This window comes from Embiotoca jacksoni, unplaced genomic scaffold, assembly GCF_022577435.1.
Source record: "Embiotoca jacksoni isolate LCO1_2020_lvr unplaced genomic scaffold, fEmbJac1.0.p SCAF_11, whole genome shotgun sequence".
In the NCBI taxonomy this organism is placed as follows: domain Eukaryota; kingdom Metazoa; phylum Chordata; class Actinopteri; family Embiotocidae; genus Embiotoca; species Embiotoca jacksoni.
Window position 1 is genome coordinate 2,553,502 of NW_027185241.1, and position 15,574 is coordinate 2,569,075.

Genomic DNA, 15,574 nt, shown 5'->3' on the forward strand with positions numbered 1-15,574 from the left:
TCAACAAAGGACACAACTTCTACCTGACAAACTGACCAAACAGCAAAACCCATAGGGGACTTTTACCTTGTACACAAATATCTCAGCTGCACAGCAAACAACAACACATTCAGATTTTCAGACAAACACAACAAATGAAGTCCCATTTTGTATTCTACAGTTTTGACTCTTACTTTGAATTCATGTGTATTCGGAAATGGAGCAGTTTGTCCTTACAGTGCTATGCAAAGGTTTAGAAGTCAAGTGTGAATGTTTTCAAAAACACCATACATTTTATTTATATATCAATTAACTTCATACAAAGCGCTATGTTTGAGCTCTTTGTCATGCTGCAGAATAAATTTGGGAGCGAGCATATGCCTTCCTGATATTATATCAGATATATATACACAAGTATGGGATAAGAGATCAAAACTTGAAAGGGTTTGAACAGTACTGTATAACTCATGCTCATTGTTGTGCTGTAATAGTTAATATACAGTATGTTCTCCAGGAGAAACATTTTACAAGATAAAAAAAAAAAAAAAAAAAAAAAAAAACTTTACAAATGACAAAGACTTGACCGAGAGAACTTTGTTTTTCAACAAGGAACATGAAGTACTTGAGCTGAGCAGGTCTCCATGTCTGATGACCAAGCTTCGTGATCTATTAACTGGAGCAAAGAGGTCTGTGTTACTCCAACAACATTAAGAGCAATTAAAGTACATTTTTATTCCCCAATTTTTTTTTTCTTTGTTGTGTGTTTTTTTGGGGGGGCTGCTGTACCCTGGTTCTGTTGTCTATAAATGTCAAAACACTTTGCAGCAAGGGTCATACAAAAACAAAACGTTACCATTCTACAGAAATTTTACACTATAGGGAGATACATACTGTAAATGACCGAGTGCAACAGACTGAGTAAAGTGCCATTGTGTTGACTTTTGTGTTTTAATATTTTGGTTGTTGCAGATGAGTTGTATTGTCATGCTCCAATAGTCCCATTTATTATGAGCTGTGTTCTTTACAAACCTGTCATACCTGTTCTTCGGCCTCATTTTCTCTCTCCTCCCTCTCACTCTCTTGCCCTATCTATTGCTCGACTGTGTGACCCATCCTACTCCCTGCTGTTGACTTGCCATGACTAGCCTCAGGAAAAGTTGCTCAATGTTAATGTTTGACAAGCAGGAAGAAGGGCCATATCTCACAACACGACCACAGTCTTTCAGTTCTTCTTCTACTCAAACGTTTGTTTGCTGCTTTGTGAAGGAACTACATATTGAAATTTGAGGGAGAACGAATGAAAGACACCATGGGTGAGTCAGCATTGTTACTTTTTCTAATATGCCGGTGGCCTTTCTTGATATTTTGATCCTCAGTTGCCTTTTTGTGAAGAATCAGTGTTAAGATAAGATGTAAAGAACAACTGCAAAGTACAATGCTGTTGATTTTCTAAGCCCAATGACATGCAAATGAAACCAAAGCCTTGGTATATGGACACCGGCGCATGGTTTTCCATTGACCAAGTACATACATGTTTGTGATTGCTAAAAAATCTGGGTACACTTAGTTTTTGTATGTATCCAGAAATCTTTTTTATGTTAGTGGGAGCTCAAACCCAAAACTGCCTGACTATTCTGTAATTTGTCTGGGTTTTTTTTTAGTAATATTAAGTCTCTCCAAATGTTCCTTTGATGCTGCAGGAAAATACTGGCATGGAAAATATGTTTTTTCCACTTGTAACAAATGACTAGAGACAAAAGAAAACTGTACAGCTTAGCTCTAATAACCTACATTCACTCCAAGCCCATATCCTCGGCTAGCCTCCACTACTCAGAGGTTTGTCTTAGTTTTGAAATGTCAGGTCACATTACTTGTGAAACAAGAACACCAGCCTTTGTGCAAAGAATACAATTTTCTGCCCTATTTACGGATTTACGCTGCAGAGGTGCTGGTGCTGATCGACTTTGAGGGCACCATGAATGACGAGATCACAGTGACAATTGGGGATGTGGTCAAAAACGTTACCAAGGCCAGTGAGGAAGGATGGCTGGAGGGGGAGCTGAGAGGAAAAAGAGGCATCTTCCCTGCCAACTTTGTCAAGGTCTGTTGACGCGACACGGTTTTGTACTGTTGCTGTACACTGTATTAAGTCTGGTCATGTTTATCCACGTGAGAAAAATATGCCTCGTTCTTTTGTTTTTCACTGCAGGAAGTGCCAGTCTGTTTGATAGGTGACAACAAGAGGGAGCCACGAAGCATTAGAAAAAGTACAATGCTCATTTTAAATTCTCAACATTTTGTGTTTTTCACTGTTATAGCTTAATTAGCGGGAAGAAGCTGCACAAAATTTGTTCAAAAAGCATGTGAAGGGTTTCAGTTTTAAATACTTTTTAAATTTAGATGATTCAGAGATTTATGCAAGGGTAACATTTCAGACCAAAGACCTCTATCAAGCTTCCTAAAAATTTTAAGAAAACATCTGCTGCTAAAAGTAATATTTACCCACAACAGAGAGAACTTGTATAACATACCATAACAAAAATCTGCTCATATTACAATAAAACCATGAAAATACTTGACAATGCCATTCAAAATATGTTGGTTTTATATCTTAACATTTATGATCTAAAAAACAACACGTGTTTAAAATTGTGGTTACTGTGGTGGAAGCACTCAGCAAAACAGTGTGAGCTAGCTGACTGTAAATATATGTTTACCACATGCTTGCCACACAAAACCTAATTATACTGTATGAAAATAGAGCAGTTAAAAACAAACAGTAACTTTGAGGGATTAGACTGGTTAGAAATGTGACATTGAACTATGCACTCTTTGCACTGAGCTGTTAAGACTTGTTACATCTGCCTTCTTCACAATTAATGAGCTCGTTTTTTTTTTTTTACATCCGTACTAACAGTATATTATGAGCTTCACATCGGTCTGTTGATGCGGCTGGTAATCCTTTGTTTTACAGCAAAGAGGATGAAACGGAAATGCGAGGTAGCGTTCGCCTACAATCCCTCGAATGAAGACGAGCTGGAGCTGGCCCCTGGCGAGATTGTGGAGATCATCAGAGAGGTAGAGTTCTTATTGCTCTTAACATGGCTTAAATGTTCATACTTGAACTCAAATAACCAAACAGCGACTCAGTTCTCTCTGCATGCAAGCTACAGTAACTTAATGGCTTAAAAGTCAAGTATGTTGATACTGGAAGTCATTTTCTGTGGAGATCTGATACTGAATATTACAGTTTAGTTGCTCAGAAACAAGTTATCAAAGCTACTCAGTAGCCAAAAGCTTAGCATTATGAGTAAATTGAGGCGTTGGTAAAATGTTTGCGCAGTCAAACATCCCCTGGTAAATAAAGAACATTTTCTATTGTGGTATTTGTTGATTCTCTTTATATGTGGTGAGACCGATAATGCATTTTTTTCCCCCCTGGAATCTAATTACACCTTCACGGAAATGTATGTGAACTGATCTGACCAGTTCTGAGTAACATCAATCAGACATCTTTGACAGGCTGATTTTGATCTCTGGACTGCATACAGGATGATAATATTTACTGTGCTGTTTTAAGTATTAGGGCAGCTATGTATGGTTTTACTTGTTATCTCCCATATTTTTTGCGCTGTACATATTTTCATGACAGATTGAAGATGGATGGTGGATGGGGCTGAAAAATGGCAAAGTGGGAGCCTTTCCGTCAAATTTTGTCAAAGAGGTGTTTGTCTCCCCTAAAGGTTGGTGCTAAAGTAATTTTTTTGGTTGTTATTACGACCTAAAGTAACATTTTAAAGTTTGGCGACCTCTAGCAGTTGTATTAAAAACAAGAACCTGGTGTCGCGGAGAAATGACGCCGTTTAGAGCAAGTTTTCCTGCTAGAGGAGGCGGGTTGTGTGGAGGGTTCAATACAACTACTAACTTTAATGCAGGACATTACTGTTCCCTTTTCGTTTTAAAACTGCATTTACTGTTGCCATGACAATGAACGTTGCATAACTTGAACGCACAACACAATTCAATTATATCAATCTAAACACTCATGTGGGTTGCATTTAATGGGAGGAACAAACGGCCTATAGGGTCATATGGGTTAGAGGGTTAAGAAACAATCTTCTTTTTATTCCTTTTTTTTTTTTTAAACAGATCAAAAGCACAATGAGGGCAAGACAAGACCCAAACTCACTGATGCCGTGTTCAGTAAGGAGGTATGTAGTGCACACAACATTCCTCAAACATGTATGAACCATTTTCCTTTGACTTAATTTTGTTTTTGTTCCCCCATGAAGATCTCTCACGGTGCCAGTGTGAGAAACAAAGCAAAGAACAGTAAGTTCACACTTTTATAAATCCACATCAGATAAATGTAGTTCATGCATACAGTTTTAATGTCGAGAAAATAATGTACATTTTGCTTTCCCAACACTGTTTCTTTTTGAACAGCAGTAATTAGACAGGTCTATTTATATCCTGACGCACTGTCAAATGTGAAACGGAGTAATTTCGGTTCTTTTACGTCAGTGATTTATGGGTGAAGTCGAACATGAATACTTAAAGTAACAAGTCTTGATTTTTCACTGTGCAGCGTTGCATCAGAATAGAATATTGTCCAGGGTTAAAGGTTTATAACTCTTATCTATAGTTCATCACAAACTCTTTCCAAATAGTCTTTGAGTTGTGAGGGTTGCATAAAAGGAAGACTAGAATTAGTCATCATTGTTGAAATCTCCCTTTCCGGTCACACAGGTTATAATGAACAGTTTCCAGAAGGTTATAAATCATGTTATCTCTTATGCTACGTCTCCCCAGCTTTGGAGTGTTGCCAAGTCATGTTTGACTACAAAGCCAAAGCGGAGGACGAGTTGAATATGATAAAAGGAGAAGTTGTTGCGATACTGAACAAGGTTTGAAGACATTTCTTTTGTTTCCATCTGGAATTGTTTCTCGCACTTTTTCCCGCAGGGTCATACTTTTGACAGGCAGAAAACTCCTATGGGCGCTATTTGTTTTCTTACAAAAGAGTTGCAGGTGTATTATATTGTTCATCCGGACAAACCAGTTGTTCCACTTTCAAGGAACTGGTGTCCTTCTGTGAAAGATAACATCTTAAAGAGACATATATGTGGAAGCCACCCAAACATTTTGTAACGTCAAGAAAAAAGATTTTAGACATATGATAAAATGATAACAAGGAAGCCATAATATGCTTAACCTTTTGGTAACCTTTTCGTTTAAAGATTTCGCATTCCCAAAGGACAGAGCTTCTAATGTGCCTCTTTAATCTCCATCTGAAGGAAACAGAAGATGAAGGCTGGTGGGAGGGAGAGATAAACGGGCGCTGCGGCTTCTTCCCCGATAACTTTGTCATGGTGATACCACCAGTGGGGAATCTGCAAGTGAGTGGACGAAAACACAAACATAACATAGTTGGACTGGACCTTCCATATATTCAAGAGGAGTTTGACGATCGTGCTGCTCGGCCATGAAACCATGGTCATTCTTCATAGTAATTAACATCAACTGTACTTTATTTAAAATTTTGAAATGCTCTTAAAATCAAAAGTACATAATGTGTGTTTTCAGCTGGCTGGTATTTGTGTTACTGCAGCAAGTCTGCAGTCAGTGAGTCAGTTGTCTTTAAACATCCTCTGTTTTGGAGTTACTCACTGAAAAATTCCCTCTGTGGAAAGAGTGTGTAGAACAGCGATGCTTTCAATTCACACATGGACATACTTGCCAACCTGTTCCGTTTCTCCTTCTCTAGTCTGGGACCACAAGCCAACCGCCTGCACGCAATGTCAATCAGAAAGTGTCAGGTAAGAGAGCAGCATGTATGTTACGTTGATCTGGGATTGTTGCATACGAGAGTGTGGAGCTGGAGTTTTAGAGGTTCTCTTCTGACTCATGATTTCTGGCCGCTGTGGTGTTTGGCCTGGCGGCGAGCTGACAGTTTGGACTGAGATAGACTGCTGTTTTAGCAGACGGAGAAACTGGCAGCTTAACTGGTTTGGGTTCTTTTCAGCATGTGTTATAAAAGCAACCAAAAGGGTCTGTCTGATGCAGCCATTGAAGCAACGTCAAGCCCTTGTAGCGTGGCTTTACATTTTAATTCACTATTCAATTATACTTTGATTTTATATGCACAGTGTATTCATCTAATAAACGGATTGAGAGCGTTGCTACAGCATGATCTACAATTTAGATCAGAACATTCTACGAGACCTTGACTAAATCAATTTTTTTACATCCTGTCCTTTCACAATAAAAGACTATTTTCGCTGATATGCAGATAACCTGGAGTTCCAAGAGTTTTGTGAACATGTTTCTGACGCGGTGATCTCGTTATTTTAGATTGAATGCATCCCACATAATAGTGCTTTACAATGGTGATTTATATGTAACATTGTGTGTTCAGATATAGATATCATGAGAAGCATTCATCTATTCTTCAAGCAAACAACTTTTACAGGCAGACACGTATTGCCCTGCAGCACATATTGATTTTCTGCCACTCAAGAGAATTCTCCACATTAAAATGTATTCATCTGCCAATCATTTTCTAGATTTTGTAAATGAAATATCAGAAAAGAAATGCAAAATACCCATCACAAAATGACATCAGTAAAATGTCTTGGTTCAGCCAATTACTCTCAACCTGGAATCAGGAAATATCTGTCATTTCTGCTTGAAGATGACACCACTGATTAATCAGCTATCAGGATAGTTATTGACTAATCAATGTACTGTGTGACCAACTTGTCTCACGGTTTAAACTTTTAATCAACTATATTTTTGGTGATTGATTTTACTTTTAAGTTTCTTGTTTGGTGTTGACATCCTTAAACGTATTCACACACTTCTTGCAGCAGATATTTTCTTGATTTTGTTTTGATGGGATTTTTTATTTTTTTAAACAGTGAATGCACGGTAAAACCCTTTGACACAATACGATTTAGAAACTGAATCTTGAAGTTACACAGAGCAGGATGTGGCAAAGTTTTAGCTGATGAGCCCTGCCTTTGGCATGTTTGTGCCAACAAAAATGCCTCTCAAACAACTTCAGACCTGCTCTTTCCCTGGTGGTAAATTCAAAATGTGCGCACTCCTCAGACCGTTTGTGCTCAGCGACTCAAAGATGTCACCCGAGCAAACTAAATCTCAGTTTTACAATTTGCTTTACCACCAGATTACACTCATTACAGCATTTCCACTGTGCCACTCACGAGCATTTCACAGGAAGTCTCACACCAAGAAAGATGGGGGATGGTTAAACTGGTCATGTGACTCAGTTCAGGAGTCTTGGAGGAAACAAGGGGGTGGGGGGACGGAGGAGAGCTCTGTCACAGAGATTTTCACAACCAGCAAGAAACAAGACTTGAGCTACTGCTGCTCTGTGGATGGTTTGCTTGAGAGGGAATGTTGCACTATGCTTTGAGCACTCAAGGTAGGCTTCCTGTGTTTTCATTCGGTCCGCTATTCATCTCTAAGTTGACTGTTCTAACTGAGAGCTGTGCAATAAAGCAGTTGTAGTCTGTAAAAAGCTTCCTCAACCTCATCTGTTTGAAATAAGCACTTGACTTGTATGGACATCAGAGATCTGCCACATTACCTTCAGTTTACAGAGGCTTCTTCATTTAAAAATCAGTTGTCTTCACAGTAAAGTCCTCTTAGGGGCTGTATTTTTTTCTAAAGAGCTGAGTCAGAGTGCCTGTCCCTGATGAACTTGCTGAGACCCTTGGGGATGTAGCTGCAGTGCTATTGGATACAGCTGTGACCCGCTCTGCTCCAGTGATGTGCACATCTTTGCATGCAAATACTCTGACACTGTTGACACCATTTGCATTTTCCCCCACCACAATAAATCACAAAGCTTTCTGAGGTAAACGAATGCTATTGGCTTTTTAAAAGGCAACACTTTAGTTCCCAAGAGTCATGTCCGTTACAATGATTTTGAAAATGAGTACGCAAACACAACCTGAAGGGATACCATGTATCAGTACTTGCATGTATTGCAGAAGAAGCCACACCTGCATAACACTTGTTAAGCGTGGGCAGGTTTGCTGAGCATCCGTGCCGCTCACATTGTTACACAAAAAGAAACACGGGGGATGCCAGGCAGATCGAGCCTGGCTTCACCCGAGTATTGCTAGGTTGAGTTTTGGTGCAAATGATTGTCAATGCCGATTGGTTGAAGGTTGCTAAAATACTCTTAAAATTACCCCGAGGTCTATGCCCAGTGAGATGTAAAAACTACAAATGATTCCTTATGAGGTGTAGCCGGACACAATTATTCACACAGTAACACCAGACTACAGCAGATTGAGAGAACCTTCCAAAGTAAGTGCTTCAGAAACGCTGGTCGATAGATTCAAAACGAAAACATTTATTTGGCAAATTCCCAATCTAGGACGTCACCGTGTCTTTGTGTGGAGCTACTGGTATGACCAGATCAAATACTTTTGCTATTCTAATCTAGAGGAAATCTGCTCTGTGCATACCAAACTCAACTTTTATGCTTTGTGGTAAAGTTTTATTGACTGCTGTTTTTTTTGTTTGTTTTTTCAGTGAACACAGGCACTTCAGCAATGGATAAATGTGGTCCAGCAAAGACAAAAGGTATAAATGATATCGGCTTTGTATTATCACATCATTATGGCTCATTCCATCCAAAATTAAATAATGTTGTGGAATAATGTTATGACTTTCCTTGACAGATGATAAATCAGAGCCTAAAGATCTGAGAAGCAATCCTCCAACCAAAGTCAAGCTGCCGTGCATCAACAAGCCCAGTCCGCCTCCAGTCAAAGACAAACCGAACAAGGTTTTACCGAAGTGAGTGATACCAAAGCTTCTCTGACGTTCTCTCACTTCTAACCTCAATGCACAACCTCTGAAGACTTTCTGGGGAGCGTGTCCCGCAACACAGAAGCATGAATAGTTATTCATTTGCAAGCTCTCTAAAGCAAAAGGCCGTCAGGAAATGTCAGGAACACTTTCTCCTCTTTGGTCTGGCACCAGGCGCGGGGCCTTTAGATGTTAAAGGTTTTGGTTGCCGCCACTGGTTACCATGGCGTCCTTAAAGAAGAATGCCAGGATGCCTGACATTTAGTGCCTCAGTGGAAACTCTGGGATGAGTCAGATCAGGCCGCAGCAGACAAGAGCAGCCCATTTCCTGTTTCCTGAGCAGACGCGCACACAAACAGTTACACACACACACACAAAACGGTGAAAACAAAAACGGCCCTGTCTTGAGGAGGTTGTTAATGGAGAACAAGCTCTAGAAAATTGTTTCCAAGCAAACATGTGTGGACGGGGTTCTTTTCCAGCCTCCTTAAGAATTATTCCCAATGTTTACACAAGCGTTGTAACTCAAGGTCTTTACTTCCAGGCAGAGCATTTAAGATCAGATAAAGGTTATAAAAGTTGAGCTGTGACTGATTGCATGCCATCATTCCCTCTGCACTGCAAAAGTGAAAGACATGCGAGGACAAAAAATAAGACATTTTGAGAGACTTCAAGACTTCAGCTGTCATGCTCTGCACCTGCACCAGTTAGGAGTTAAGAAAGCCGGAAACCGCGTACAATTTTCTTTCTTCTGAAAATGCAGACTACAGACCGTGTGCCAATTTCCTTTCACTAAACATTTCAAGAGAAAATTTGATGAATTCAGATTATTTTTCCCCCTCTTATGTTTCCCACATTTTTTTACGCTCGAGTCAATCAGAGGTCGACAATTTAAATCTAATATAATATTACTCTTATTTTCAGTAGAACCAACGGTGATGTGGCTCCCGTTATACCAAAACACCCAGAGGAGAAGGAGGGCGAACAGTTTGACGGCGTGGACGTGCAGACTGAAAAGCTGAGTCATCCTACGGCAAACCGAGCCAAACCTCCACAGAGGAGACCACCGTCAGGCCTGGTGGCAGCAGCTCAAGTACGTCCACATCAGTGACTAACATTGATTCATCACTTGTTTTCTAACGGCTTATGTTTGTAGCGTGTACAATATGGAAGTGCAGACTTTCATAGATGAACTCTTAAATTACAACCTGCAAAACCCCAGGGAACGTGCTAACCACCAGCTTTGCAGAGACCTTTGCAGCTTGAGCTTATCACTGCAACAATGTGACAGTTCTCCACTTCTTTTTGCCTCATAGGCTTCTTTGAAATAGTCCTAAATACTTTCAAGGATGCCTTTTATTTGGACTTTTTTTAAATTCCCATCTTTGGACAAAAAAAAAAAAAGAAAAAGTTGTGACATTTTTCCATTTCATGTTATTTCTAAAAAAGTTTTTTCCAAACTACAGCATGTATGGTAAATTGTTAGACGAAAGGCTACTATAGGCTCTGCTTATATCAAGGACACACCCCAATACTGCAATTGGTTCACTTGCAAAAGAGCCATTAGATGTGTTTTAGCAAGAGAAAAGGCCCTAGTTATAGGTGTGCCCCAGTTTTTGTTTTACTTTACACTAACAGAAATAAGTTGAGGCCAGATCTCAAGTTTCCACAAGTCATTCTGGGAAATGGAGGAATTAATTGCCTGAATTATCATTTTAAGGTTTGTATACTTGGCTCCCAAAAACACCGCCCTCATTGTTAGGATTACAAAGTTGGATAAAGACAGTTCTTAAAGTATCCTGTGAGGAATGATTATTACTAATGTTTGGCTTGATTCTCTTTTGCTGTCCCAGAGTGCTGCGGACAAGCCAGAACCAGAACCAGAACCAGAACCAAAAAAGTTCCAGACAGACAAACTGCCTGGCTTGCAAAAGGTTTGTAAAACTGATTAACTAACTTTTGTGAGTTCAGAAAAGATGATCTACCAAATATATTGTGCATTAATGTATTTGACATGAGTAAATATTTTAGCATAAACTTTCCAGAATGTCATTTGAAATTCACATAAATCATTGCAGGGTACAGAAAATCTTCTGCTATGCCCTGCAAAGCCTGAGCATAGACCCAAAACACCACCCCCAACTCGACCAGTGCCGCCCAAAGTAGTTGTGGACAGCAAAACTGTGAGCCATAAAGCAGAGCCAAGTGTGGAAAGCCTGCAGGCGGAGATCAAGGAGCTGAGGATGGCCCTGGAGCTGCTTCAGACACGACAGGAGTGAGTACTACTCAACTGTAATGTATAAAACCTGAGAAACTGATTCAGTTTATGAAGCAATAGAAATAAGCTACTGTATTTTTTTCAATGCAAAAAGACAAAACAATCATGCTTTCTTTAATCACATAGAAGACCTTCACAACATTCAAGTTCTGTTTCTTCCCTCACTGAGAGTCTGTAGGTTTGCCCTCTTTTCCCAAATCAATTTCTGGTGTTGTTTGCAGACTTTGCAGCACACACAGGAAGTGCCCCATCTAGCTGACTCGGTCGTGTTAGATCTTTTGCATCGTTTTGCTTTGATATCACTCATCACAGAGGCCTGCTTGCTCTACAGCAGACATGCTGTGTAGAGAGGTTGACACTTAATTTCCAAGCTAATGAAGTACTTAAGCCATTTGGAGTGAGTTTAATTACAGTATCTTTAAAAGGTGAATCTAAATTGCTATGTATTTTTATAAGCATATTCCTATTTATGCTCAATAAGCACTCAAACACTTTGTGTTTTCAATTAAGTTGCCTGATCTCTTCCAAGGGCGGTGGGTGTGTACAACATGTGCATGATTAACATCTACTGTCACTATAAAAATGCTTTTATTGCACCTTTTAAAAGGTTCACAAAACACACAGTAATCATTTTTATTGGGCCATAGAGTTTTGTGACAGTGTAATTCCCAGCAGACCAGAATTGTAGTCATACACAATCATTGAAAACACAGGTGTGTAAGACTTTAAAAAGGTGTGAACATAGATAGCTAGTGGCTCAAATGAATGTTCCAGCCTGTTGTCGTATAGGTGTCATATTTTTTTCTACTTTAATATCGCATTAAGTTTTTATACCATTGTCTTTCGCTTCCTAAAGCCTAAACAAAAGGTTTTTGAGCTGTGATGTGGCCCAGGACGCAGTTCTCCGAGTCCTTTTTTTCTTCAGCCACAGTTCTCATAGACATCAAATATTTTGACAAGCAATGTGCGAGAGGCCATTTTATTCCTCATAGTAATAGCAGCTTATTTTTCACTTAAGTTTACAATATGCCCTGTTTTTCACAAAATACATTTTGCCATGTAACAACTGGAAATGCACAGGTGCAAATAATACAAGCAATGATGACTCCGTTCCTTTGAGGAATGTGGTTTACTGCAACACTTTGTGCTTTTCCTTCCACGACAAGTCTGAAATGTCTGCGGTTAAAAGAAGTCTGCTGTTGCCATGTTGACTGCTGAATTTATTTAACAGGTTCACTGGAAAAGTCCTCCAGCCACGGATTAGAAATGTCACATAGAGTGCATTAATTATAAAATCATTACGCAGTGTGTTGTTCACTGAATGCTTAATTTAAATGTTATGATAAATTCCAATTTAAAATGTAATACTGAATTCATTTATACTTTCCTTTACTGATTTGACTCGACATGCCTTGTACAGTGCAGCTGACCTATTTAGACACACCCATGTCAACAACCTCCTCTCTTTGCTTTTGTCTCTTTTGATAAGGCGAGACATGCAGGAAGTGAAAGAAGAACTGAGGGAAGAAACAAACAAACGACAGGCACTGCAGGTCAGTCGGGCTTGTCTTTTTCATGCAGTAAAACTCAATGCCTCCAGGGTATTGACACAAGACTAAATATGGAGGCTGTGGTTCCCAATTTTGTAACTGTGGTATTTGATTAATTGTTAAAACCAGTTTGTTTTGTTTTCCATAAAGGAGGAAGTGCACAGTTTGAGGATGAAGCATTAAGACAGACTCTGACTGAGCTGCTTGTCTTGACACTGCTATGCAGGCCCTCGGACTGCAATTTTTTAACAGGAAGAACATGTGTCTGACATTGAGTGAAAGTGAGGTGGGAGAACACCCTTCCACTGAAGACACACAAGTGAGGCCTACATTAGAAAGTATATCTGAACATGGGATCAAGCTGATCCTGCAATGGACCAGAAAAACCAGAAGAGACTTCAACATAACATTGTTAAATTTTTGAATATATTTGAATGGTGGGTTATACTTGGTAGCAAATTGCTTCAACTGTCACCTTTATAATTTATAATGTGGGCTACTTTTAATGGCTCAGCAGAATTTGTAATATATGCAGCTGTACATAGGAGAAAATATTGTGATGTCTTTTGCAAAGAGCTAAAATATTATCACAAGTCATCCTGAGAGGCATTGTCACCTGAATGTTAATGAGTGAAATACTGCTGTCAAAGACATGGGCTGACAATGTAATGTTGCATTAATCCACTGGGGGGCACTGTACATCTATTCTTCTACATAAAGAGAACTGCTGAGCTGTTCAGTGAATGCTGGATTCATGGAGGTGAAAATCTCCTACGTGAAATAGTAACCTAGAAAAATAACCTATCAGAGGAGCGATTGTGTTAACATTTAAACAAATTGCTAATGATAATGGTTTGTGCCTTCATGTGACGAACTGTTTTAAAATGCCTGAGGAATTTTACCAAGTTTGTGGTCATTTTTGCACTTATGTGTAGAAGGTATCTTGTGTCACTCAGAGAAAAACTGACTCACTCAGAAAACTCAGAACAAAGTGACTCATCGCAGTGGATGTAGAAAACGTGGGAAGAGAATTAACAATAAATTATTTGCAACCATCGCAGGAAGACCTCTAACATTTGGACCACGCCGTCTCCACAACAAGGTATAAAGATGTGGTTTTGGCTCCAAATGGTGATGGTGGTGGTAGTAGTGGTGGTGATGATGGCAAGCGCCTAAGACTACTTACTGTCGCCCAGTTCAGAGCACATCTGGACAACATCTGGAGCTCATCAGGGATCGGGCGCTTCTGAAATGTCCATGGGAACATACTATTTTTTTTTTTTTTTTTTTTTTTTTTTTAAACTATGTTGAATAATGGTCATTAAGGGCATGTTTCTACTTGGATAAGAAGTGAAGTAAGATGAGTGTAAACAAATGAAAGCTATGAAAAATGAATGTAGGGACGACTGGAAACTGAGTGGTGAAAAAGTGAAACCCTCTGGAGATCAGAGGTCAAAAACAAAAAAATCCCCGAGTTAAAATTAGAAATAATAAAGGAGGAGCTGAACTGACAAAGAACAGTTTGCCTCTGTCAAAGAAAGTTGGACAGTAACAAACTAAACTGCATCTGTCCAGCAGTGCTTAAAACTTAAACTCAGATTTTTGATGCGTAAAAATCTTTTACCATTGGAATAAAAACATTTATTTACTAATTAAGGCAGTAACTATAACATGCAGTAACTATAACATGCAGTAGATATAACATGCAGTAGCGTGAATGCAGCTTTAGGTGTTATCATCTACAAAGGCTTCCTTATGGTACCACGTATGACACTATGTACTATGTTCCTCTTTGTGCAGCTCTTTCCCACGCTGTGCTGTGGTTCAGATTTACCACTTTCCCCTTATTGGATTTCCCTGATGTTGATGTCCACTTAATGTTATTGATGTATTGTTTCATAACTGCATAACCACCATAAGTCTAAAACGTGTTACTTCTAGTTACATGTGTGCCTTGATTACAAACTAAAATGAAAAAGACACTATTCAAAATATTGAATTGTGGGTCGAAGTCAAACTTATTTTGGGGGGTATGATTTTGAGGTAGACACCATTCCCAAGAGATTTATAAAAAAAAGATGATTACACAGCTTCTTCAAAGAGTCCACACTGTCAACGCCACTGATTTCTGAAAGCCCGTGACCACAAGAGAGGCTTTTCCAAGACCTCAATAGAGAAGACACCATTTGAAAACATAGCGAGCCCCAGGGCAAACCTGAAGCCTGTCTGCTCCTTCAGCACAGTTTGTACTTGGAGGACGACACCAGCGGAAGTTCTCGGGCTGCTTTCCTCTCCAAACAAGACCTCCATGCAATGCAAACCAGCCTCAAAAGTACAAGGACGTAAGACTGACGTTCCTGGCTCCAGGATGGCCAACAGAAAGAATGTTGACGTGTGCCATATACTGATGAGTATCTAGTATATTTTCCTCTTCATATTGCTTTACTAATGTGCCAAGAATTCCTATTTCCACCAAACCGCTGAAGATTGACATGTGATAATGTCCAGTACAAACATTCACCCAGAGTGGGTAATTCCTCAGTGTTATGCAAGTCTTTATTGGCAGCCAAACAATATTTCAGGGAGCCAAATCACGTGGAACGGATTCATTAACTGAATACGACGTTGATGTTGGCCATCTGACCTCGTCATTCCCTGCAAGCATGCACGTAACTCAGAACAGCAGAGTTTCGGGAGGGATGTTAACACACTCCTCCCAAAACCACATTAGACACAGAGTTTGACACCAGTCATTATGTGGAATCTACTGAGCGTGGGTTATTACCCTGCAAGACAGCAGACAACAAAGGGAACACATTGTCTCGAGAGCACCTTCTTTGTGTTAGCTGGGACCAGTCACAGACAAATAACCTCCAACCTGGCGAACTCAGATGGATTTTAGAAATGTAAATGTTGCAGC

At 39.6% G+C, this 15,574-nt stretch overlaps 1 protein-coding gene across 2 annotated transcripts; it reads left to right on the plus strand.

Moving 5' to 3' along the window:
• Window positions 1-1,166: 1,166 nt before the first annotated feature.
• sh3d21 (SH3 domain containing 21) lies at window positions 1,167-13,710 on the plus strand. 2 transcript variants are annotated; one of them, XM_069142050.1, is made up of 17 exons: window positions 1,167-1,292; window positions 1,923-2,080; window positions 2,189-2,246; window positions 2,954-3,057; window positions 3,632-3,722; window positions 4,129-4,190; window positions 4,272-4,311; window positions 4,792-4,886; window positions 5,277-5,378; window positions 5,747-5,798; window positions 8,548-8,598; window positions 8,697-8,814; window positions 9,751-9,919; window positions 10,680-10,760; window positions 10,905-11,101; window positions 12,594-12,657; window positions 12,805-13,710. In XM_069142050.1, exons 1-17 carry the CDS (start codon window positions 1,277-1,279, stop codon window positions 12,835-12,837), a joined length of 1,491 nt encoding a protein of 496 aa, XP_068998151.1. In that variant the 5' UTR covers window positions 1,167-1,276; the 3' UTR covers window positions 12,838-13,710. The 2 variants fall into 2 exon arrangements, with proteins under 2 accessions (XP_068998151.1, XP_068998160.1); XM_069142059.1 differs by having other exon boundaries at window positions 9,754-9,919.
• The last annotated feature ends 1,864 nt before the right edge of the window (window positions 13,711-15,574 follow it).